Raw genomic sequence first — 26,631 nt, forward strand, 5'->3', positions numbered from 1 at the left:
GGTGCTGAACTTTGACTGCATGCAGGGTGCCAATTCAAGGCCCTGCTCACACACACAATATGCTTGTGTAAGTGTACAAGGATATTTTTTATGTAGCTCGAAAATATTTGTGCATCTACCAGCTTGGTAGGTGGTGATAGTATGTCAACCGCCTCAAGTATGATTGAGCATGTGGTTTGATTGCTAATGCAAGTGAAAGGATGGCAAAATACCAACACAGTGAGGTGGAACTCCTTCTTAAGTCTACCCTTACAAAGTCAGTTAGACCCAAAATCTCAGTTCACATTATGTTTTATATCACTGGCACAGTTTCCTCTGGGTTATAGTGCATTATATTCTAGTCACTCTATACAAATTGAATTTAAAATTCTACACATATGTAGTTTGTAATAAGAGAACCAATCAAATACAGACCAACCTGGTCAGCAGCAATGAAAAATGTCCTAGAACATTCATAATATTCTCAGAAGGAGAAGTGATTTGCAGAGGAAGATGCTTTCAGACTGCTATTTCCCTTTGTTAGTGGTCGTTTTAAAGCACAGCACGACTCTATCCATCAGTGTTTTTGATTGATGGCTTACTCTTGGATTTTCTCTAAAGTAAGGTTCTACAGAGTATCCTTATAGTTCTACACTGAAAGGCACACTGAGTGAAATCTAATGAGGACAAGTTGAAGACAAAAAAACATCCTTGACCCCACCTTCAGTACATGCCCATGTACACTTTAAACTGCATCGAAATGCTTTGAGAACGCGCCTATGTTTACGCTCTGTAATATTGTGTGTAATCAGTCAAAAATTAAACACTGGCCATCACCATTGTGGTGACGTCATGACCAGGAAGTATAAAATGCACAAGGAGTGAGGCACGCGCCAGCTTCTGTTTGTTCACGAAGCGCTCTGTGTGTATGTGTTAAATTATCTGTCAATTGTTCGTCAGAAAAGAAAAAAATATAAATCCCTGCAAGCAAAGCTAGAGAGAGAGAGACGGCTGCACGCTCGGAGGAGCGGTGCGGCAGTTCCCAGGGCTCCCAAATGGATTTCGCAGAGGGTTTCAAAATGGGCTTGTCCCTTCTCCAACCTCACCTGCATGATCCAGCACTCACTCACATGCTCGAAAGCACACCTTTCGGCGGTTTCTTCCCACTGCAACTCAAAAAAGGCCTCGCCATCTCTTAGAGTTGCTTCAGGGCACTGCCCTGGCTCTAGGCACACCAGAGGTCAGTCTCGAGAGACTGATACCCCTTAGAGACTTCCTGGCATCCTGAAAAGCTCTGCCAGATGTGTCTCTGTGGGTCCTGCACACTGTAGAGTGAGGCTACTCAATTTATTTCGAGTCTCGTCCGCCCCGTTTCGACCAGGTTTTTTCCACTCTCGTGGGAACCAAGCAGGCTCTGGTCATGGAACAAGAAGTAAACACTCTCCTGAGGAACGAGAGTCCGGGTTCTACAGGCAGTACTTCATAGTTCCCAGAAAGGATGGTTGGTTGCGTCCTATTTTGGATCTATGTCAACAGAACCGCTCACTCGTGAGACTAAGGTTCAGGATGCTGACCCTCAAGCAGGTCGTGTTTCAAATCAGATCCGAGGACTGTTTTGTCACAGTAGATCTGAAGGATGCATACTTTCATTGATTCATCCTTCCTTCTCACAGGAAGTTCCTGGGGTTTGTTTTTGAGGCCAAAACTTAGTAGAAACCAGTATCAGGATCTTCCATTTGGCCTTGCCCTTTCACCCCGCATCTTCACAAAATGTGTCGATGCAGCTCTGGTCTCCCTGAGACTTTAAGGCTTCCGCAACCTCAACTATATCAGTAATTGTTTGATATTAGCTTGATCAGAGCAGTTAGCGGTCCGGCCTCGAGATGTCGTTCTTGCTCACTTGAAGGTTTTGAGGTTCCGACTGAATGCAGGGATTCGACTAAATTGCACGCACAGCTTTCCCCTGCCCGCATTGTGGCCATCCTTATGGCCACCAGGAAGGTCAGAGAAGGACAGCCTCTCACTGTCAAGCAGTTTACTGTCAAGGACAGCCTCTTACTGTGCTCGCGCCACCTGAACAAACTGGCACACTAGGTCCTCCTGTGGGCCTTGTGGTGGAGCAGATTTTGGAGAGAATCAGCAAAGCCCAGGGGATCTGTTTGCGTCTTTAGAGACGTTGCACTGTCCCCTCTGGTTCTCCCTAACTCCTCCAGCCCTGCTTTCGGGAGTTCTAGAGAGAGTTCGCCAGGACAGAGTTTGCTCCTCCTGGTGGCTCCAAGGTCGCGGTGGCCCCCGAGGGGGCACAGCTCTGAGGTTCTGGCCTCTCCATTGAGGTGGTAAAGACCATTCTTCACTCCAAAGCTCCCCCACGAGGAGGTCTTATGCTGCCAAAAGGTGTCTGTTCTGCCCGAATAGAAAAAGTCTACGTATTTGCCATTTCAGCATATCACACACACTTAGTGGCTCAGTCTCTGGGCAGAGACCCTCTTATGATGCATTTTCTTCTCGGCACCCGGAGGCTGAGGCCTCCGGTGCGACCTAGAGTGCCTGGATGTGGCCTGTCCGTCATTCCGTTGTTCCTTTGAGCCCCCCTTTGAGCCACTGGCCAAAGCATCTTTAGGGCATATCTCTATCAAGACTGCTTTCTTGCTGGCCATTTGCTTGCTTAAGAGAGTAGGAGATCTACAGGCCCTTTTTTGTGGCCTCTTCCTATCTGTAGTTTACTCCAGGTATTGCCAGTGCCTTTTTGTGCCCCAAAGTGTCCTCAGGTCATCCTATGACCTGTAAGGTAACAGGCATTCTATCCTCCTCCTTTTTAGGCCCCAGACTAAGAGAAATTGAACCGCTACCGGTACGCACTGGACACTTAAGTCCATGGGACGGTTCCCTGGAGAAAGTCTGATCAATAGATCATTGATGCCATCGCATCATCATATAAATTCTCTGGTCTCCCCGCTCCATTCGGGGTCAGAGCTCACTCTAACTGGAGTGTGGCTGCCTCCAAGGCTTAGTCCTCTGGAGTACCCCTCCAACACATTTGCAGTGCTGTGGGCTGGTCCACCCCACTGACCTTCGTCCGGTTCTACAACCTGGACTGCAGTGCCACTCCTGGTCCCTTTGTCCTTTGACCTAGCTGTGCTTATACACACTAGTCAGGGACTAGTCAATCTTGCGTGTTTGGATGTTTGTTCCCAAAGCGTTTAGATGCAGCTCGAGTTACTGAAGGGTAATGTCCCTAGTTCCCTGGGGGAACGAGATGCTGCATCTCTAAGCCACACTGCCGGAATTTTTTTAGTGCATTCTTCTCCCTTACAGAAGCTGGCGCTCGCCTCTTCGCATGTGCAATTTATACTTCCTGGTTGTGACGTCACCACCCCTGTCCAATTTTTGACTGATTACACACATAATTTTAGGGAACCTGGGGTAAATAATTAACCTAGAGATGTTATCCATCAAACTTTTTATTATCTCATTTAAACTGGCCAGCTGACAATGTTTAAAAAATATGCCGCTTGTCTGGCACAACAAAAAAAAAATTCTGATAATTTGAACATACTATTTGGGTGGACAGGACAGGAATTCTCTGTCAATCAGAATAACATTCTGACTGACAGTCATGGTTTTCTGTAAATTCATAAATGCTGAAAAGGGGACAGTTAGCACTATCGTCAGAGTGTGTCTTTGTTGTGAAATGGTAAAAGCAGCAGTTTGAAGAAAAAAAAATAATTCAATGATTTTCACCTCAGATGAAGTCAGAAGCAGTGTAATACAGGAGATCTACCTATTGGGTCGGAATTGGTCAATTGAAAAGTATAGAATTCTGCAGTATAATTTAGACCATATTAACACCGATTGACCAGATAACTAGATAACAAGAACTGTTCATCACATCTGTTTAGACATGTTTTGACAAACAGTCCATGTTAATGGTTCCTTGCATAAGTATTTAGCTCCACCCACCTCCTTTAAGACTTACTTGCTTGTATTGTAAATGCCGGGTACAGAAATAGACTTCATTAAGACGTCATAAATCTAGACACACACATTTTAATATTAAGGGTTATACTGTGTGTAAGTATATATAAAGAAGTCTATTTAATTTCCATTCAATCCATTCAATTTTTTAAGTAACACAAATGTCCAAATAGGTGAATATTTATGCAATAATATTGCTCAGTCAGAGCAATTTGAACACTTAAATCTTTAGCACACTGCTATCAAAATGATGCTGTGACTGCTCTGTAGCTCACCCATTTCATGACTCAACGGTTTATATGTATGTCTGTGTCTTTATCTGCTTCTTCACAATAGCCTTGACCTTTGGTTCTGATATTTTACCTCACGCACTCATTTGCTTTGCTCTTTGTAAGAGTAGCGGTAAAACAGATGACTTTTATGACTGTACCAGCTGTAAGTCCACAGCCTTACAGCTTCCTTTCCATGTCAATGCCCTTTTCAAAACAGCACTGTTTCTCCGTCTGAACCCGCGTTCAATCATCAAGTTCTAAAAAGTGTTCCTGGTTCATCTTTTCTCAAAGGTGCCAAACAAATCAAATGAATTTAATGAGTTGCGCTCTCTCTCTCTCTCTCTCTCTCTCTCTCTCTTTCTCTCATTTACAGTCCCACTCAGCTCTTCCAGAAGCTTTTATATTGCTGCTGTAAAAGACGTCAACTGGCAAGCAGAGAGTGAGCTGATTATTAACTTGTCTTTCCTAGGCCTGATTCATGCTAAAGCATATAACTGTCTCAACAGTCAAATGATGACCTAGTATGCGCACACACACACACACACACACACACACACACACATGCGCATAGAGGTTAGGTGAGGAACCACGTGTTCTCGGTGCATGCTAGCTTGTGTAATGTACACCAACACACGCACGCACACACACACACACACACACACACACACACACACACACACACACACACACACACACACCTTGTTCTGTCTCTATAGAAATCCCCACAGGACTAATTTACATGTTGCAGCCCATGAGAAAAAGGGAGAAAGGAGAGTTTGCATGAGAGACCTAATCAGAGGCAGGGTATTAAAAAGACAGAGTAGGAAGGCACTCAGTAAACATACAGACTTGTGTTATATTGAGCCTGTGCTGTCATGTGGATACTGTCAGTGAGGATGTGGAGCTGACAGACGCAAGATCTCAGCAGGTCACTGAACAGGTGAGCGATCACACACTACGGCACAAGGTGTAATACATTTGTTAGTACTATTTGTTTGTATGGGCTTAGTTCACATTGTTTATGCTTTTACTTGATTGACATAAAGGGAATTTTAAACAGGTTAAATCATTTCTGCACTGAAATTCTATGACGAAAATCCTAACCAAAATACATTCTACTCTTTGGCAACTTCATTAAATTGATTAAAAACCCTGCTATACTTTAAAAAAAAAACAATTAAAAATGGGTCATAGACGTCAGTTAAATGTCAGCAGCTTGGAAAAAAGCATCTGTTCGCAGTAGAAAATTATTTATAATTAAACACTGTTCTCTTCCTCAAAGTGTTAGAACATTAAGTGAAGTAACATGTAAGAATACACCTTTTAGAACTACTGCTCCTTTTTAAATGGATCTGTGAAGTACAATTATTCATATACAGCAAAGAAAATAACAATAATAATACATCAAACTATACATATTGGTTGTGATATTCTTGGGATACTGAACAGTAAATTTTAATTCTTTAATGGTTCTATACTTTTTTGGGGGAGATTTCATTTACACAGCATTTTGTTCTGGCCTAGTAGTTCTTTTGATAGAAGCATTTTTACAATAACCTATCACTTTATCCACATTTTTAATCACTCTGCTTGTAAGTGTTCGCCATGAAATGTAGAGTACAGCACAGTACAGTTAAAAATGTTGGTTACACCTAGTTTAATAGGATTTGAGATACAAATTCATGTTCCTTTTCCATTTACTTTGAGCAAACTTACATTTAAACTAAATTTACTGATGTTACAATTTATTTTAATTGCAAACTCCACACATGGAGAACACACTCTTGGCATCAGTTGGTTTTTCCAAAATATGCAGCTGAAATTTTTTGCCATGCCTCTTGTAAGACTTGCCAAAGCTTCTTCACTAAATATTTATTTTAGACCTTAGGCCATTTTATAATAGATAACACTCCAGCCAACTGATAACCCATGCCAAGCTGAAGATGTAGGAATGGTATATGAAATAGTGGCCTTGCTTAGTATTCCAGTCTCCAACATTCCCTATTCAAAAAAACAACCAACAACCATTAAGCTTCCACCTCCATATTTGACTGTAGGGTCTGCAAACAACTTCTCTCCTGTTCTCGGTCTTACATAAGCTTTTCCGTCAGAGGCAACAATGTCAAATTTGGACTTATATGTCAACAGAACTTCCTGCTAGTTATTCACTGTGTGTTGATTTTACCTAATTTGTTGTACCGCAATTTCCGGACTATTAAGCACACCCAAATATAAGCCGCACCCACTAAATTTGACAAAGATTTCTATAAGCCGCAGTGTCTACACTGAAACTAATGAACTTTACACAGGCTTTAACTAAAGACAGTGTCTGTTACATGGCTTGTATCTAAACAGTAGCCTACCAAGAAAGTCATTGTTCACTGTCTTTCTCCTTCCTTCCACAACTATTTCTCTTGAGAGTTTATCTTTTGGCATCGTTGTGCGTTTAAAAATCACCATTGGTGAAGTTTTTCTCCCGATGCCGTGCAGCTCAGAACACAGGTGAAGTGTTTTTTCATGCCCGGTTGTTTTCAGCGTGACGAATGATTCACATTTCCTGTAGACAGTCCGAGTGAGCGGCAGGTCAAACGTCAGAGGAACCTCATCCATATTTATAATGTGGTGTGGCCCGATTCAGTGGGAGCGCATCTGATTTAATATAAAGAGTCCCATTGGTTCACCTGAATCCTTTCAGCAATTTCATTAGTTTAATGTTATGGGGTTCAGTTTTTTGGCTTGAAGTTTGTGAAACCCGGAAAAACCCAGGAAAAATCCATAAATTAGCCGCTTCATTGTTTAAGCCGCGGGGTTCAAATCGTGGGAAAAAAGTTGCGGCTTATAGTCCGGAAAATACGATATATAAACAAAAGGAAAATGCATGTGTCTGCAAATTTATAAAAAATTAGGAGTTTCCAAAATGTTTAACGGGTACTTCATCAAAATGGTCACTGATTCATTTCAGGTAAATAGAGATAGAGAAAAAGAGAAAAAGAAAAGAACTATTCCAGAGGCATTTTTAAGTGTCTGTAATAGCACTGTCACTTCATTGATATTTATATCTTCTTTATAGAACTGTTCAATAAAAAAAAATAATAATAATTACAATATTGTTATTATACTGAATATTGGCACGGCTGTGATCACCTACAGCACTCACCTTCGAGTGCTACAGGCAAATCACAGCCAATCTGATATTAAACACTAAGTTCTTGCTCAAGGTGACAATGCTTTAATATACCGCAGCTTTAATAAATGCTCAATTTTGATATGTCAAAAGTCATTGATTGATTTAATAGCATTTTATCATCTTACAGAATATACACAATAAATCCCAAAGTAACTTTTATTGTAGAGGCTCCAAGTGAAAATATTTAGAACATGTTTATTTCATTTTTGATTCAGTGATGTTTTCTTTAACATGTTGGGTCCATGAATGAAGAGTTTCCCCTTTAGTGTAAGGGGAAAAGTTTTCAGGAGGTATTTCTGTGTTTTAAATGAAAAGCCTTGATTTTTTTATTAGTATTTATTATTGTGTTTTCAAGTGCAATCATTGCATTTATAGCATTTAGAAGATGCGCGTATCCAGAGTGACTTACATTTATCTAATTTATACACCAGAGAAGTTGAGGGGTAAGAGCCTTGCTCAGGGGCCCAGAAGTGATAGCATGATTGTGCTGGGACTGGAACTCCCGAACTTCTGATCCAAAGTTGTACAACACTTTGATGTAAAATGTATCTTCAAATTAATAGAAACTGCTCATAGATAAAAAAATTATAATCTACTGCCAAATTAAGAATAAAATATGTATAAATGTGCTGGCATTGTGTGTGTATTATTCCTTTCTGAAATAATTCAGCTTGTATCCAGAGAATCCAATCCAAGTGTTGATCTGAGCAGCAACAAATCACCCTGATATTTGATAGATTTGATAGAACCTTAACCACTGACCTTTTTACTGCCATTTAGTTTTGGAATAGTAGGTTATTAACGTAAACGGCCCATTTTACAGTTGATTGGTTCTGCTTATGAGTTTCACACTAATAGAACTGATTCGCCTCTTGCAAGGACCCTGAGTTCAAACTAATGATGAGCTGACACCAGAGGTGTCGCTAATTAACTGCATGCTGAGGGTCAAATCTGGAAATCAGTTTCTGTTAAAGGTGCTGGAACTGAATATACTAAAAAAAAGACACCTGTTGTGAAAGTGTCAGGTGGGATAGTGTGAGCTGTTCACACTCAGGTTTACACTTGAATAAGTGGGTTTTCATGTAAGAGAAAGGAAAGAAAAACATAGATGCATGAACAGGATGATTGATTCTAGAATTAATCATATTATACATAATATTATTATTATTTGTAGTAGTAGATTATATTATTATTTAAGCAGACAATGTGCCTTGAGTATAATATCTTCACAAATTGCGGTGCCGAATCTAATTATTATCGTGCACCGGTTAATGTATATTTTGTTTTATCAATTATATGGTTTATTGCTCCATTAATTTAGTTTGTTGTCCTAATATAATTGTGTTCATCTTTTTTTTTATATTAAGTTGAATAGTTTTAAATCTAGACTCATTTATTAATTTTTTTCTTCAACAACAGTCAAATTGGGAAAAAACTTGACATAATAATATCATTTATATTATTAATAAAAAAAGTTGTGCACCCGAAAAACTATTTAAATATATACTGTGATAAAGGTGTACAATAATATTCTGGGCTCCCAAGCTTTTATTGTTACTAACAGATCTGACAGGTCATGTTGACATTATTTTGAAGTCTACAAAGGTGTAATATTTCATCCATTTCGAACTCAGTCATAGAAAGTAATAGCTAGAACTCTTCATCTTCTTTTTTCGGCTTCTCCCATTAGGGGTCGCCACATCGGATCATCCGTCTCCATACCACCCTGTCCTCTACATCTGCCTTAACCCAACTACCTGCATGTCTTCCCTCACCACATCCATAAACCCCCTCCTTGACCTTCCTATTTTCCTTCTTCCTGGTAGCTCCATCCTCCCATCCTCAGCATTCTCCTACCAATATACCCCATGTCCCTCCTCTGCACATGTCCAAACCATCTCAATCTCACCTCCCTCACCTTGTCTCCAAAACGTCCTACATGCGCTGTCCCTCTAACAAAATCATTTCTAATCCTGTCCATCGTCGTCACTCCCAACGAAAACCTTAACATCTTCAGCTCTGCTACCTCCAGCTCCACCTTCAATCGTCTTTTATTCAATGCCACTGTCTTTAAACCATACAACATTGCCGGTCTCACCACAGTCCTATAAGTCTTATGCAGATACCCTTCTATCACAAATCACTCCTGCCACTCTTCTCCACCCACTCCGTCAAAAAAAGTAATAGCTAAAACAACATTGAATAATTATGGATTGGGATTTCCTGTAACAGATTCTTTTTCTTGTTTTGCTAATAATAATAATAATAATAATAATAATAATAATAATTATTATTATTATTATTATTAATATTATTACAACATTAACGATAACAATAACAATAATAATAATAATAATAACAATGAGAGCTTTTTCAGTGACTTGTAGTTAGTATTTGATGCAGTTCATGTTTAAAAAATTTCTTTAAATTATAATTAATACAACACAATATAAAATGTAAATTTGTATTATGGGAAAAGGTTTAATTTAACATAAAATACTTTTTGATTGTGTCACTTTATACAATTCATACTATGTTAGATCCAAGTTCAGGAACTAGGCTTGTTTTAGGAAACAGACTTTTTTTCCATCTTCTATATGTAAGCAAACAAATAAACTCCTGTTATCATAGTGTCTTAAGATGTGGCATTAAAATGTGAACTCTGATATCACACACATAATACTGTTACTGTAATGCTATAATGATTTACCCACTGGAGGTCATAACCAGAACACATTGATAAGGCCTACATAGATTGTACTACATTACTCTCTTAGTAGAAACAAACTGACAGCGTGAACTTGATCAAGGTGTTCTCGGCTGGATTTGCATCTAATTTGTATAACAGGTGCCAACATTGCCTTTATTTCACAATGGCAACAGAAACACTTTTGTGTCTTTGTAACTGATGGAGATGGTGTGAATTTTCATGTGTCATTCATTTGCCATGCATTAGAATTAGCGGAGGTGGTAGTTCACAAGTTCACAAACATCATAGTCCATGGAGACTCCTGTCTGACCTCGTCTGTCAATCTGTCTATCACTACTGCAAACAGGAAAGGGCTCAGAGCTGATCCTTGCTGCAGTCCAACCTTCACCTTAAACCAGTCTGTCATTCCTGCTGCACATTTCACTGCTGTCACACTGTCCTCATACATGTCCTGCAAACCGGTCACATACTTCCCTGACACACCTGACTTCCTCATACAAAACCACAACTCCTCTCTTTCCACTCTATCATACACTTTCTCTAAATCCACAAACACACAATGCAACTCCTTCTGACTTTATCTATAATTCTCTATTACATTTTTAAAGAAAATATTGCATCTGTAGTGCTCTTCCTTGGCATGAAATCTAAGCACATAAACATACATCATTTTTTTCTTTTAGTATGTCAGTTCATTATCAACCAATTATTGGCATCTGTGAGTGTAGGTGGATGAAGACAGATAGCACTTTTCTTTCAGGGTTTTTAGATACATTGTGTCTTTATGATTCTTAGAGCAACTAGTCTCTACTCTCGGCACTATGTAAATGTCATATAGGTTGGGGATTGGCCAATTAATAAATTGTGTAAAAAAAAACAACAAAAAAAACCAAAAAAAACAAATATAGATATATTTTTTGTTTTTTTTTATTTGTTTTATTTAACTTTTTATCTTTATATTCTATTTCTATTTACATGTTGGACAGTAGTAAAAAAGCATTTCACTACATGTCATAATCTGTGTGTGTGTGTGTGTGTGTGTGTGTGTGTGTGTGTGTGTGTGTGTGTGCGTGAATGTTTACTAAACTTTTGTGCATTAACCATTCAAATGCCTGTATGTAAATGAAGGCGTCTCACAAGACCATAGAATTTAATCTTTTTTTTTTTTTTATAGTATTACCCCTTCATGTGGTTGTCCGTGCAATTAAATGGCAAAAAGATGAATGGTTGGAGGAGGATTATGTTTACTGTCACAGATATTCTTTCTTTATAAATTTTTTTAATTTTTAAAAAAAAATTAATCTATTTTTGGTCTGTAAAGCGAAAAGTCAACATTTAGTTTCTTGGACATGTAGGACAAAGCAATGTTTTATTAACCTTTACAGAATTTCTTAGACTTCAGCACTACTTGAATTGTGTTAAATTAAATATACGTGAGATTTGCTGCTTGAACACACCTAGTTTTATTATGTTCCTAAAATTTTCGTGTTCTTTCTACTGTATAGGCCAAAAAAATATGATATTTTCCCCAACATAGTGTAAATAAACCAATGTAATTAAAAAGAAACCAGTTGTTTAATATGAAGCATGCTTTGGACTTCTGTATTTATATGTTTGAATTATATATTCCTTTTTTTGCCAAGTTTTTGTTGGAAATCATGCATGTATTAATCAGTTAAACTTAAAAAAAAAAAAATACATATTTTATGTGCATATTAATTTCATTAAAGAGCATATAAAAAAAATCTTCTGACATTTTGCATTTTTTGACATCTTCTGCTAAATAGATATTTTGGGCATCAGTTTGCATTTTGGCCTTTCCTCAAACATTAATCTCTGTATTTCTCTGTGGCATCTTTAAATAATCCCTATAACATATGAGTGTGTTTGTGTGTGTCTGTGTGTGAAACCTTTTTTTTTTGCCCTTCATGCTTAGATTGAATTGTGGAATTAGATCGTGCTCCCGTTTGAGCTGGCAAAAGCAGAATATGATTTATAAATAGGAAATTACCCGCTGCATATTTTATGCCTGGCGCCTGTGTAGGCCATTTTCCCACGCCATGTTCTGGTTTCAGCGCTGCGTGTCCTGCCTGATGCCTGCTGAAATATTTAAGGAAACTGGAGACAATTACCAGGCTGTGTGGAAGAACAGGACATGATCGCTGAGTCTCACCCACACACAAACACACACACACACACACACACACACACACACACACACACACACACACACACACACACACACACACACACACACACACACACACATATGCACACGTAGGCCAACACCTCTCCAGTTCTGATAAAAGCTGAAGAAGTAGCTAATCATGGTCTTATAAATGATCCTTGAAGATATAAAATGTCAAAAATAAATGATATGGAGAGAAAGTTTTGACAACTTTGTTACACTACTGCACTTCCTTTATCCTCTTTATCTCTTTCTTTCCTTCTCATTTTCTCTTAGGACATTTTTGTCCTTGATCTAAGTTTTTAAATCCATTATCTTTGAATCTTTTGCTGACAGAGTACTGATAACCTTCTCTATGTCATGCTGTTCACCCAGGTATCTTTCAATCCAAGAACTATAAAAAAAACCCGGGTTATGCTTGTACATTTTCTTATGTTTCAGACTGTCAAGATGGCTATTTTGAAACTAGTAGAGGACATAAAGTCAAAATGAACATGGTTTCTAATGGATCCAGTAACAGACAGCACACATAAATAATGTGGACTGGGAAAAAAAAAAAAACTTACCCTATTTTCTAGCAAGTGACAAGTCTGTTGTGGGGGCTGTACCAAGCACTTCTATTGTCTCTTGTGGTTGTGCACTGTCAGCTTAAAAAGAACTCTTAGCTGCTAAGTAGTTAAACATAAATAGCACACTTTTCAGTGTGAACATCTGTTTTTTAGTCAATCTACAGCTAAGAGAAAAAAGAGCTCTACTACTTCCTACCAAACATTAATTTTCTATATATCTCTATAGGCATTTAATGCAACCTCAACCACTACATTACAAGATTAAAAGAAGATATGAATATTTTTTTTTCTCTAGTTAAAGAAACAGTAATGTGGGAAAATTGCAAATTGCAGGTATGTACTGTACTGATGCAAGATTAAAGATTGAGCCAGTTCTTTGGATTTGTTGCACGTGTTAAACCTACTTTGTGCACACTAACAATCTTGTTGTAGGTGTACATAGAAAAGATATAGTGGCTTGTCAGTTTGTTGTAAAAGCATAGGCAGAATCACTGATTATTACTACTATAATACTTGTTTCAAGCATAATCCTTTTACAGTGTGTGCTGTGGCACAATAGAAAACTGTTTGCCCGGATTTTCCGATCACAAGTTCAAATCCTGGCAACACCACAGCCATCGGGAGTCGTTTTAGAGCAAAATTGGTTCTCTCAGTCAAGCACAGTGACAGAAGCCAATCATGGGTGTTTTCTCTAAGTGTGATACACTTGATAAATCATGAGCATTAGTTTGGCAACTTTAGATATTTCTCATGCTAGTCTTTTTGTTTCTGGTCTAGTAGCTGTCATATGATATTGGAAATCCAATTTGTGGGTGGAAATTGGCTAAAATAAACAAACAAAAAAATATTGTGTTTGGCCTGCTTTGCCACAATGACCCATTCATAGTGGAATAGTAGGTGTGGTCTCTAGGGTAGTGATAAAGTACACACTCTGGAGCATCAACAAAACCTGAAACCTTGGTCTGTTTGGCCAGCCACTGTTTGCATAATCTTGTGAATGCTTTGTTGGTCATCCATGACCATGACAATGGTGGAAAGACTGACAAAAACATCTGTCTATGCCCTGTCTATGAACCAAATCAAGCTGGTTAAGCAGATCATCAAGCAGATGGACTTCATTTGTGCTGTAGCTCTTCCAAATTATCGGAATTACATTCGTGTGGTCTTTCCAATGCCATTGGATCAGTTTGCTGCAGGAAAGCAGCTCTGCTGTCTTAACTAACCCGGTATATAAGGTATGTAAAATGGAGCTAAAGTTTAGGAGCTAAATGTAAGAATGGTCTATCACCTTTAGTGGACTTTACTGGTTCACTTCTGCTCAGATGCTGGAGCTTTTTCTGATGGACAGGGGTCAGCACTCTGACCAATCTGGAGCTATGCAGCATTATATAAAATTTTATTTCAAATTGTTGAAATGTTAAAGCCTACTATTATATAATATAATAATAGATAGATAGATAGATAGATAGATAGATAGATAGATAGATAGATAGATAGATAGATAGATAGATAGATAGATAGATAGATAGATAGATAGATAGATAGATAGATAGATAGATAATATTTGTAATGCAGTTAGCATGAGTTGTATATATGGGCTTCATAGAAAGCAATAATTTTTTCCTCCTGAGTAATTTAATGAAACATTTTCGGGTTTTTTCCTCTTTTTTGTAAGTCAAAGATATCACCTGAACATGATAGTTTAAAAAATAAGTGCATTATATATATATATATATATATATATATATATATATATATATATATATATATATATATATATATATATATATATATATATATATATATATTTTTTTTTTTTTTTCTCACATTATATGAAACTCATAAGTCATAAATATAAAAACTCATAAATATGAACTCATAAGTATGGATATGAGGCAAGTTTGTTTATATATATATATATATATATATATATATATATATATATATATATATATATATATATATATATATATATATATGTATATATATATATATATATGTATATATATATATATATATATATATGTATATATATATATATATATATATATATATATATATATATATATATATATATATATATATATATATAAACAAACTTGCCTCATATCCTTATATCCATACTTATGAGTTCATATTTATGAGTTTTTATATTTATGACTTATGAGTTTCATATAATGTGAAAATCATTTGTACTGTTGCTCTAAACTTCTCTTAGATGCAGGTATAACTGGATATTTCTTGTTTTAGTATTCTCTTTCTGTGGAAAATGAAACACTTATGAATATACTCATGACACCACAGATTTAAGGTTAGAGTCTTGTGATGGAATGTTATTCTCTGAGAAGCTCAAACGAAAGAAAGAAAAAAAATTAAAGCACGGCAAAGATTGTGACTCGGTTGGTCTGAGTGGCTCCTGGAAAGCTTTCTTAGTCTCTGAGCTTTGATCAGCATGGAGAGTGGAGATCATTTCACTTATTCACTTTACAGTCGAATTATCATTGGGAAAATGTCAGCAGCTGTAGCTTCAGGTAGATGTGAATGAAAGGCTTCTTAGATGGAATTCAATTAAATTGAACCCATGTGAACTTGTGTTTCGAGATAATGAGAAAGAAAGAGAAAGATAAAGAAAGAGTAGGTGATGTAGGTGTAAACGTGACCTAAAGGCATGATGTATACTTGAAGTACCAATTAAAACATGCAAAATAGACAGAACTTCCTTGTATTTGCATTTGCTTGTGTTCTGAAATATTATCTCTGTTGTCTTGGTAGCAACACCACTCCTTGTCAAGCATTTATATTTATTCCATTACAGAGATGTGTTTGAATTTTCCCAGGGGTCCTCATAGAAGCTTAGGAGTTATTTTGCAGGAAACCCGCACATTTTCTTTGAAAAAATGATTGCTGTATTCCTTAGCTTGGTCTCTTAGCTGGTGAGAGAAAGCCAAACATAACATGCAAATCAACCCAAAAAAATGCCTTGGTTCATCTGACAAGATTTTCAAATGTTTTCCAAGAAAAAAATTACAATTTTGATGAGGTAAAACATAGCATGTTTGAAGCATGTCACCATCTATTGCTATTATATTAACCCGAGAGCAATGTTTTTTTTTTTGTGATCCAATTTCCAATTTGGGTGGAAATAATTAACATTATGGCAACAACGAATCGCTAAACATTTAGTGGTCGATTCCTGTACATTTCTATGCTAAATATTCTATAAGACTCAGTTTAGGAGTCATCATCGAAAAATAAAAAGGCAGAAAAAATTTACCACAAAAACCACAACCTGAACCCAAACCAATCTAAACATGGCAAGGGGCAAATCACAGCAAAGTCAAATTAACCAAACCAAACTTTGGCCGTGTTTTGTGCAGCAAAAACAGTTTTTTGTTCCCGCTGGCATAGTTTTAGTCAGGTGATAGATAGCTGTTTGTTCAAGTTTAGTCAACTCAAACAAACAGCTGTATAGTCTTACCCACAGCACAGAGACCAAAGCTTCTTATGTTTTTACACAGGTGTTGTTTTTCAGCTCTATCTTGATTAATGTGAATGTATCCTTAGATAAACATCAGCTTGAACTTTCTTAGTTCCTAGAGGTCAGGCTTAACCGTGATATATGTTTAGCAGGAAAAGGAAGTTTCTTTATCTCTCATTATATATTCACTTATTCATCCATTTATCCAAAACAATTTCAGGTTAAAAAAAAGTAGTTGGAAATATCGAATGGTGTACATAGAGATTTACAAACTACTCCATAGTCACTTAATAGGAAATCCTGCACAACCATGCAATTATTTAATCAGCCAATCATTATGGCAGTACCAAAGTGCATATTATGATGCAAATGCAGGTTAAAACATTCAGTAAAAGTTTTGCATCGAGCAACAGAGGAATGTGATTTCTGGACATGGTTGGTGTTTGTATATTTATTATATATGATATTTATTATAAAAATATGTTTCAGAAATTGCTCGTCTGGTCGTTAAAGGTTACACCGAATGGTGTAAGAAACAAAAAACATCCAGTGGGCTATCTAGATTTCATGCTGTATAAAGGGAATTATAATGGTACTTAATTTCATAAGTCATATTCATTTTAATAGGCAATATATACAAATATACAGCACTCATAACACAATTAGAAGCTCATTTGACGGCTTTCCATTTGCTCAGTTATGTATGATCATAATAAAATGTACTTTTAATTCTCTTTTGCTTTTAGTCATGTCTGATTGAAGTACATCTGACAGAAAAAAAACAAAAACAAATTACCACACAATTGAATTCCATTAGATTTTAGACATCCTGAGAACTTTAAATCCCAGCAACCAAAAATATATCTAACACAAACTCACATTTCCAGAACAAACACACACACATTTTCCCCACTCTGACACTTCCTGTCACTGATTGAACACCCAATTACACACACACACACACACACACACACACACACACACACACACACACACACACACACACACACACACACACACACACACACACACACACACACACACACACACACACAAAGGAACCTCATTCATAAAATCAAAATACACTCAATGATTCTCTGATTATTTTTGTTTTGTTGCTAAACTGTTTTCGCATTTGTTTCTGACATTTGTATCGTCTCTTTGTACATCAATTGAGTTTTACCTGTTTTTTTGCCATGCTCTTTCAATTCAGATTTGATGTTAAAAGCTCCACACTGCACTTGTCCCTGAGTTATATGACAATTCTGTGGACTCCAGATTCTCTCCCAATTTAGGTTTTGTTTTTTAGGCTTAAATGTAAGCACTTGGTTTAAATAGTAATATTCTAGATCAGGGGTGTCTTATCTTTTCCACAAAGGGTTGGTGTGGGTGTAGGTTTTTATTCCAACCAAACAATAGTGGAAACGATCGTGGAAAACAGTTGACAGATATGGGCAATATTTATAATACATGCATTTCAAATCTTCTTTTTCTTCCGACTTTTACCGTTAGGGGGTCGCAGCAGCAGATCATACCCCCCTGTTCTCTACATCTGTCTCTTCAAAACAACTACCTGCATGTCTTCCCTCACCACATCCTCTTTTCCTTCTTTCTTGTGGCTCCATCCTCAGCATTCTTCTACTGATATACCCCATGTCCCTCCTCTGCACATTTCCAAACCATCTAAATCGGGCCTCTTTCACTTTGTCTCCAAAACGTCCTACATGTCCCTCTAATAATAATAATAATAATAATAAACTCTTTTCTAATCCTGTCTATCCGCATCACTCCCAACGAAAACCTCAACATCTTCAGCTCGGCTACCTCCATCTCCACCTCCTGTCTTTTAGTCAAACAAGTATTTCAAATATGCTTTTTTTAAATATAAAATTGGATTTTGTCATTTGTATTTGATAGGATTGATGATAAAGGCTTCATATTTTTGTATCAAAAACGTGTTTGGTATTTTTGTAATTTTAAAATACTGTAAAATACTTTATAACAAGTCTACATGATGAAGTTATAAAAACGTGGCCTCTGATTGGTGCCTACTCAGTAACTTGCACAGACTTGTTGAGATCAGAACAGAAAATTCATCCATATGGAATAAGGTGGTGAAGGAGGAAACATGCAGCCTGACAGCTTTTAAATAGGTGTCCAATGTCCAATGATTAAATTAATAATATTGTTCCCTAATTGAAGTAGCTGTTTAGAAGGATCATAATTTTGCATACCATTGCATGAATGACTGCCTGACACATAATATATTATATTTATGAAAAACAATCAAATGATTTATTAGTTCTAAACGAGTTGCTATTAAATAGTTAGTTGTTTAGCATTGAGTCAGTGTTGCTGATGCAAAGTAGCTCTTTGTTAACAAACACTAAGTAACTAAATGAGGATACAATTATGAAATATTCACAAAACTGTTAAAACATTAAACTGTTGGTTACTTTAAAATCTTAATCTGGGAGTTCACAGGAAAATGTAGTTGAACATTTGAACTGTTATCTGGTTGCATATGTCAGATTTATTGCATGACAGTCAGAGGAAAGCTGTTTTGCTTCAACTGAGTCAGTGTAATGGTAAAGGTACAGATCAATTAGGCCAATTGATGGAAGGTTTGCAAAGAAATTTCATGCTCCCTTGTAAAAGTATTTTTTCTTTCTGTCTTTCGGCTTCTCCCTTTAGGGGTCGCCACAGCGGATCATACGCATGTTTAATTTGGTACATGTTTTACGCTGGATGCCCTTCCTAAAGCAATATATATATATATATATATATATATAAAAAATATTTTGCCCAACCCTGAGATTTGACACCTCTGTTCTGAATGCTAGTGAATTTGGATAGAAGAAAAGTCTGAGGCTTGAATCACTTGCATACGATCTGCATATTCTGTATTGTGCACTGGTACTCAGAGTATTCCTACATTTTTTCTTTGCATAAACATTACAATGTTAATGCATTATTGATGCATAAATCCTTTTGGATTCACTCTAAATATGACACATTATACCCACAACATCATTTAATTAGAGTTGCAAAAGTCAATGAACAAATTTCACGTTTGTACTGCTACAAAACTTTTTTTGTTTTTTTTGCTCTGTAGATTATTCGGGAGGTACAAGGTGTAGCTCATGCCCTCATGCACAACTAGGTCCAGAATGTTCAGAACTCAGTGTGCTGCAGAAAGCTTGCACATCTGACCGAGGTTTCACCTGGCTGAGCGAGGCAGGCTTGCAAAGCTGGATGTGTAAAAAATAATAAAACATACAGTGCATAGAGCACATGAAATAAAATAATACATAAATAAATAAATAAATGCTATTAGTAAACGGTTTTGCCTTGTGGCAAGAACTATTGACCCCTGCACCAGTCAGGGGGTGCATACACCCTATCTTGCTTACTGTCTCTGTCACAACTGTGTGTGTGTGTGTTAGAGAAGGAAGGAAAGCGATTATCTCTACATTGTCATTAGTATGCCTGTAATGTAGCATGAAGTAAATGACTCAAGGGTCTGACAGTGGAACGATCCAATCCAAATTGTTTCACAGGGAGAATAAACAGCGCACAAATCACCAGGATACAGATTAGTGTTTCGAGCAAATCCCTCAGTGCACAGATCAGTGGTTTAACTGTCATTATACTATGTATTTGTTCAATCAATAGTGATAGTGAAACTCGAAAAAAGGAATGACCTAGGATCAATATACTGTATATTTGGCCTTATTGATAAGATAGAAAAGCCATATTGAAAGTTTTGAGATATATATATATATATATATATATATATATATATATATATATATATATATATATATATATATATATATATATATATATATATTTTTTTTTTTGTATTGATGTCAGTTAACAACATTACATATGAGTTTAAACCTGTCTTCCTTATACAGTACATCTGTCCTTCTGTCCCTCTGTAGAGGACAAAAAACGAGTCTGAATTTCCATCGTAACGCAACGGCAATCTAAATAATGGGTCTCCTGGTGCAGCTCAAGCTTCTGCTCTGGAAGAACTTCACTTTGCGCAAGAGGCAGAAGGTACACAACTCACACACACACACACACACACACACAAACACACACACACACACACACACACACGTGGCATCACAGCTCCCAACTGGTGTAGAGTGAGGTGTTGTTTTTGAGTGTCAGGTGGCATTTCCTGGCCTGGAACAGCTGTAGGTGTGAGGGAGGGAGAAAGAGAGAGAGAGAGAGAGAGAGAGAGAGAGAGAGAGAGAGAGAGAGAGAGAGAGAGAGAGAGAGAAAGAAGAAGACGACGGCAGATTTCACCTGTCTCCTGAGAGTGAGGAATGGTGTCACCTTCACACAAGCAAACACACACAAATGCATTCAATGACATTCCACAAATTTTCATAAGCTAACACTTTGACACATAAATCCAATCACACATACCCACACTCCCAATCCCACAGGCTAACAAAAACAAACACACACACAAATGCTTTCATACTCACTCCAAATACACACTCCCGATTCACTTACACCCAATTCATAAACTCACACTTATTGTGTGTACACTTTTCTCATTTTATTTATAGACATTTATGCATATTCTAACCATCAACAAATGAAATGAAAATGCAGTATGTATTGGTCACATACACAACCATACATTGTAGTGTGTACAGTGAAGTAATTGAGTTATACATAAATTGAGCTAGAAAAGTAGAATAATAGATAATAATCTTGAAGGAACCTCAACCAAATGCACAGCCACATTTTTCACTCCACAAATATATCAAATTCTGTGAGGGTTGATGTTCTTTCTCACTCCTGTCAATCATAGTGACACAAGCCGATCATGAGCATCTGTAAGATGATGTATGCTCTAGAGAGTAGATAGAGGCTTTTCACTGAGTGTGTAATTCTACTCCGTAAGGCAGCATAGGGAGAGGTTTGAAAAGATTGTCCCGGAGGAAGCACATAGGTGGGAAAACTGGCTGGTGAGTGGGAAAAGGCAGGTGAGCCAATTTGGAGCAAAAATAAATAACACTGAATGTCCTTGTGTTTAAACGTTAAACCCTACCCTTACCCTTCGCTTGTGTTACTTGTGTTGTGTTGTGTTTTTTTTTTTTGGAGAAAAGTCCCAAGTGTGATACTCCCAGCAACCTCCTAGTGCACTTTTCACCACCTTCAGGGGAATATACTATCCTGATTGTTGTTTATTCAACTCCAGACAATGAAGAAAAAAACAAAACAAGCTATTGTCTTGTAGAAAGTGCTGGAAGATGATGGTTCTGGCATGTTGGGCTTTTTATTCCCTCTGTCAGTGTCTTTTCTGACAAAGAAGAACAGAAGAACTCAGTGTGCACTCAGGAGATCCGGTGATCATGTAAACCCGTTCTGAGCGCAAGCTCTACGGGGAGTTGGGTTGTTTGTGTTCTTAATGTGCTTCTCAGAAGCTGTGTGAGGGAGACGGAGGGAAGAGAATGAAGAGAGAAAGGACAGCTTGACGCACAAGGACAACCTCCATGATATTTGTTTTGTTCGACAGTTAAGCTAAGTGCTGTGTTGTAAATTTCACACCAACCCGCCGTATGCGTAACGTGCAGTAAGTGAGAGAGACAGGATGCAATCAGAGTTTTTTTTATTAAGGTAAATCCAGTTATCATGGTCCTAATCACAGGCAGATGGCAAAAAGAAAAAAAACAGGTATTGGTGTAAAAAGGGAAATGTGAACAATGCAGTTTATCCTGCATTATGTGTTAAATCCAGAAAACTTCCCATATGATTTTTTAGATTGTTTTCGTAAAAATAGAGAAGACAGACTGCATCTGTATTCTGTACCACCTCCGCTTATTTAGATATAATCTAATCCTGTTTACATGAACTAAGCCGACTCCCGAGCAGGTTGGAGCTTACAGACCTGTTGCTGTAACAGCAACACCAGGATGAGCTTTGAAGAACCAAACAGTTCCAGATCATATCAAATCAACAATAAAATCCAGCTAATTGAGTGGTCCATGTACAAAAAGTGAACAGCTGGAAAAATGAAATAACAGGGCGGAGATGAGATTTGAGACAAAACATACAGCACATGGAGGGATATCAAAACAACAACCGTGCATTTTTAAAAATATATATATATATATATATATATATTTAAGCACTCTAAATATACATATTTGTGCTTGGATTTATGTTTAATATGTTTGTATTCTTTGGATTGAAATATTGAGTTGTGTTCTCCTGGACATGCTTAAAAGAAATCACAGTAACTTGATATATCACGTTACATTTTCTCAAACTTAGCTACATCAATCAAGTTCACAATTAGCATTAAATAACACTACTACAACTCAACAAATACTGTGTCTACTGTTCATATCTTAGTATCTACTTAGAAATCATCTATTTATTCACAGTAATGTTCATATTTAGTTCCGTTCCAAGTACGCATTATTACAGATCCAGGGTTGACAGTATATTATAGACAATGTTAGCGCTTTTCGAGTGTTTAGCAAAACAGTTCTCAAGAGCTGAATCATTATCTTAGCCATCTTGTCTTAGCAGCTCACCTGCCTCTGTTTCCCACCTGGTTAATGATGTACAGTGAGCTACAGCAGGTTTTAGCGCTAATGTTTGTTGATGTTAGCATCAGTCAATAAGATGAAAACTGTGTGTGTGTGTGTGTGTGTGTGTGTGTGTGTGTGTGTGTGCGCGTGTGTGTGTATGCACTGCCTGGGCTATTAAGTAAAGATTTGCATTAGTAAATGCCGTAATGCCTGCATCTATTTCATCATAATCTATTAGAAAGATATGTGATTTGATTAGAACAGACAGCGTTGGACCACAAGCAGACCTGAACGCCTGAAGAAGCAGGTGAATGTGGGTAATAAATTTGGATGTTCCACCTCTACAATGGCTGCACATTTACTATTCTAGATAATTTATTTTACTTCTGACAGCAAAGTAGGGAGAATTTTTCCAAGCAAATTGCAATTTGCTGGTTTCAATGCAAATTGTATGAGACAGGATATTGTAAACAGCATGGTATGATAGCCAATAAGAATCCAACGAAATTCACTTAATGCACAGCACTGCAGAAATCTTGAATTGGATTGGCAAAAGTGTGTTGAGTTTGATAAAAAAATTTTAAGAACAGCATTTCTACCTTGTACAGCAAACGAGCCGTATTAAAATAAACTATATGGACAAATGTTTGTGGACACCTGTCCATTTCTATCTATTGGTATGTGCTTCTCAAACATCTAATTTCCCATTTGCAGTTATGATAAGCTCCACTCTTTTGGGAAGATGTTTTACCAGATTTTAAAGTGTGGTTTTTGAGCTCATTTAGCCACAAGGAGTTTAGTGCTAATGTAGGGTGAGAAGACCTGTGTAGCAGTCAGTGTTCCAATTCATCCCAAAGCTGTTCCGCAAGGTTGAAATCAGAGCTCTATAGCACCACTCAAGATCCTCTATTGTCATGCTGGAACAGGTTTCAAGCTCGTAGTTTATGTGAAGGGAAAATGTAATTGTAGCATATGCAAGACAATTGCAAGACAATCCAATACAAATGTGTGAGTATTATTGGAAGTAATATGACATTATAGAAATTACATGACAAACAAAATAAAAAAAAGGAAAAAAAAATATTTTTGTATTTATCTACACATCACATAATTTTTTTAAAATTAAATGTTTTACGTGTATGTATTTGTAATCCATTATTATCTAATTCTGAGTCACTTTTTATCCAGAACATTACTTCAGCACAACACAAAGATCAATCAGGCTTTTATAGTGAATAGTTTTTGTGTACATCTTAACATGCTACATCCATCCCTACAGGCCGCAAGTTGTTTATTTTTTAGATTTCCAAAATCAGCCAGTCCTGGAGTGCATTTCCAATCTCCAATAACATGGTGCATTTGAGCATAATTTTTTTTTTTTTTTTGTCAGTTAAATCCGATCATTCTCTTTGAATCCTGCCACTTTATAAACCTACGTATTTTTGTTCCTATTTACAACACAGCAGTATTCCCTTTCAAAATCACAGCCACTGCAGTGTAAATGCAACTTTCTTTCTAAAAGTAAGAGAATAGTTTAAACTGTAGGAAGAATTAAATGATGGTTATGACTTTATGATAGATCCAGACTGTTACCATATTGTGATTATACATTAAATAACACTACTATAACTCAACAAATGTGTCTACTGTTCATATGTTAGTATCTACTTAATAAAACATCTATTTATTCACAGTAATGTTCATATTCAGTTCCGTTCCAAGTACGCATTATTACAGATCCAGGGTTGACAGTATATTATAGACAATGTTAGCGCTTTTCGAGTATTTAGCAAAACAGTTCTCAAGAGCTGGATCATTATCTTAGCCATCTTGTCTTAGCAGCTCACCTGCCTTTGTTTCCCACCTGGTTAATGATGTACAGTTCAGCGCTAATGTTTGTTGATGTTAGAATTAAAATGCTACTATACAAAGTTATAGCTGTGTGTCACTAGATCTACTACTTGGACAAACGTATTGGGATTTTACAGCCAAACTGGTTGGTTTTCCCCAAACTGTTAGCATATTGTGGTTATGCACACAACTGTATAGCATGGCAATGCAGCTGCGTGCAAAAGATATGGTTTGCATGGGTTGGGGTAGAAGATTTTGAGTGGCCTGCCATAAATTGCTAAACTCAACTTATCAAGCACCTTTGGAATGAACTGGAATGCTGGCTGCACTCCAGTCCTCCACATTCTTCAGTATGAAATAGGGTCTATATTAGAGACCTGCATTCCCGCGGGGGTACCGGGGGACCCGTAAGACCCGTCGCGAACAAGATTTGATGGGTGAATGCGAGCGGTAAAATGTATTCTCATGTGAGTGGGTGGCGGGGAAATAAAATAATTTGCGAGACTCCCGCAAAATATTTCTTACAAATATACAAAAATAAATACTAAAAACAAATAAACGTATGTATCTACTGCACAAAAGCAACAATTGCAAATAAAATGAAACGATTTAGGGCACAAGGTCAGAAGCGAACATGCGCCGTAGAGTACTAGAGCACATCCAGGGAAAACGTCTAAAGTGCAAGACAGAGAAGAATCACTGAGTGCTACAGATATGACTTAATTAAAGAAAAGAACATACAACGCAACAAAAACTTGGCCTGTTTTTTTTTCAAACCAAAAGTTTCTTGTTCATGTCCATGTTCATCATTTGCACAAAAAGTCAAACTAATCCAAATTTAATTTCATCAGCTTTGTTCATTTATTGTTTACACCTGTACAACAGCCTTTTGATAAAAATAAAACATTTTTGGAAAAACAAAAAAATCAGAATTGCAAGAAAAAAACCACTAAATTTTGAGGCTAAAAAATAATTTCCAATCATGTTTTTATTCCAGTCTTGATTGCCTTTTTTTTTTTTTTTTTTTTTTTTACATGTATATGAAAAAGATTCATATATAACTAATTCAATACCTTCCTTAAATAGATCTGGTTAAAAACATAATAAAGCATGAAATACATAAATAACTGTTTTAACTCTGCTTGGATTTATGCTTTTAAAACAAAAATAAAAAGAAGAAAAAAAAGGTGCAACTTAATTATGCTCTGCGAGCAATGGGAGGCAGCGATGTTAGCACTGGAAAACTTTCTTCACAAATGCTGTACACCACATGACGTTAGGAGTAAAAACATATCATATCTCTTTCCTCATGCTGGCATAGACAACCAGCTGGCAGAAATAACAAGAAATACAGCTGTGTATTATGTGTCTGCTTAGTTTGAGCTCCCAGCAGTAACAACAGAAGGGGAAAAATATATAACAATGAAATCCTATGAATATTTGAAATCAAACACACTATTAAATTTCTCAAATATACCTCATTTACCTTTTATGTTATTAACTAGTTTAAATGAAACAGGCAAAGCATTATTCTAATTAAAATGAGAAGATTAGCTAAATTAATACTACAGTATACAAGGTTTACTGTACTATTATCACTAAAAAAACCTCTATTTTTAAATGTAGCTATGATGCCTTGGTATACGTGTGAACAAAAAATATTTGGTGGAGGAAGAATCAGAACAGAAATGTTGAATTTCTTGATTCTGATTGGTAATTAATTTGTTAATAATGCCAGCTGTAAGTCAACAAGTTTATTCAAATAGGTTTCAAAATGTATTACTCATCTAGTGGATGTTGTTCGTGGACATAAGGCTAATAAGCGAATTAACATTCTTATATAACAAATGCTCTGA

At 36.7% G+C, this 26,631-nt stretch overlaps 1 protein-coding gene across 3 annotated transcripts in view; it reads left to right on the top strand.

Moving 5' to 3' along the window:
• Nucleotides 1–4,891: 4,891 nt before the first annotated feature.
• LOC310721233 (phospholipid-transporting ATPase ABCA1) overlaps nt 4,892–26,631 on the top strand; it is a 168,797-nt gene continuing 147,057 nt past the window's right edge. For 2 of the 3 annotated variants that reach the window (XM_083532641.1, XM_083532640.1), the window contains exons 1-2: nt 4,895–5,166; nt 20,306–20,423. In XM_083532641.1, coding sequence (XP_083388767.1) covers nt 20,358–20,423 — 66 coding nt within the window. In that variant the 5' untranslated portion in view covers nt 4,895–5,166; nt 20,306–20,357. Of the gene's footprint in view, nt 5,167–20,305; nt 20,424–26,631 lie in introns of all 3 variants that reach the window. The other variant, XM_083532642.1, reaches the window with a different exon arrangement.

This window comes from Silurus aristotelis (genome assembly GCF_946808225.1).
Source record: "Silurus aristotelis genome assembly, chromosome: 27".
Lineage (NCBI taxonomy): Eukaryota > Metazoa > Chordata > Actinopteri > Siluriformes > Siluridae > Silurus > Silurus aristotelis.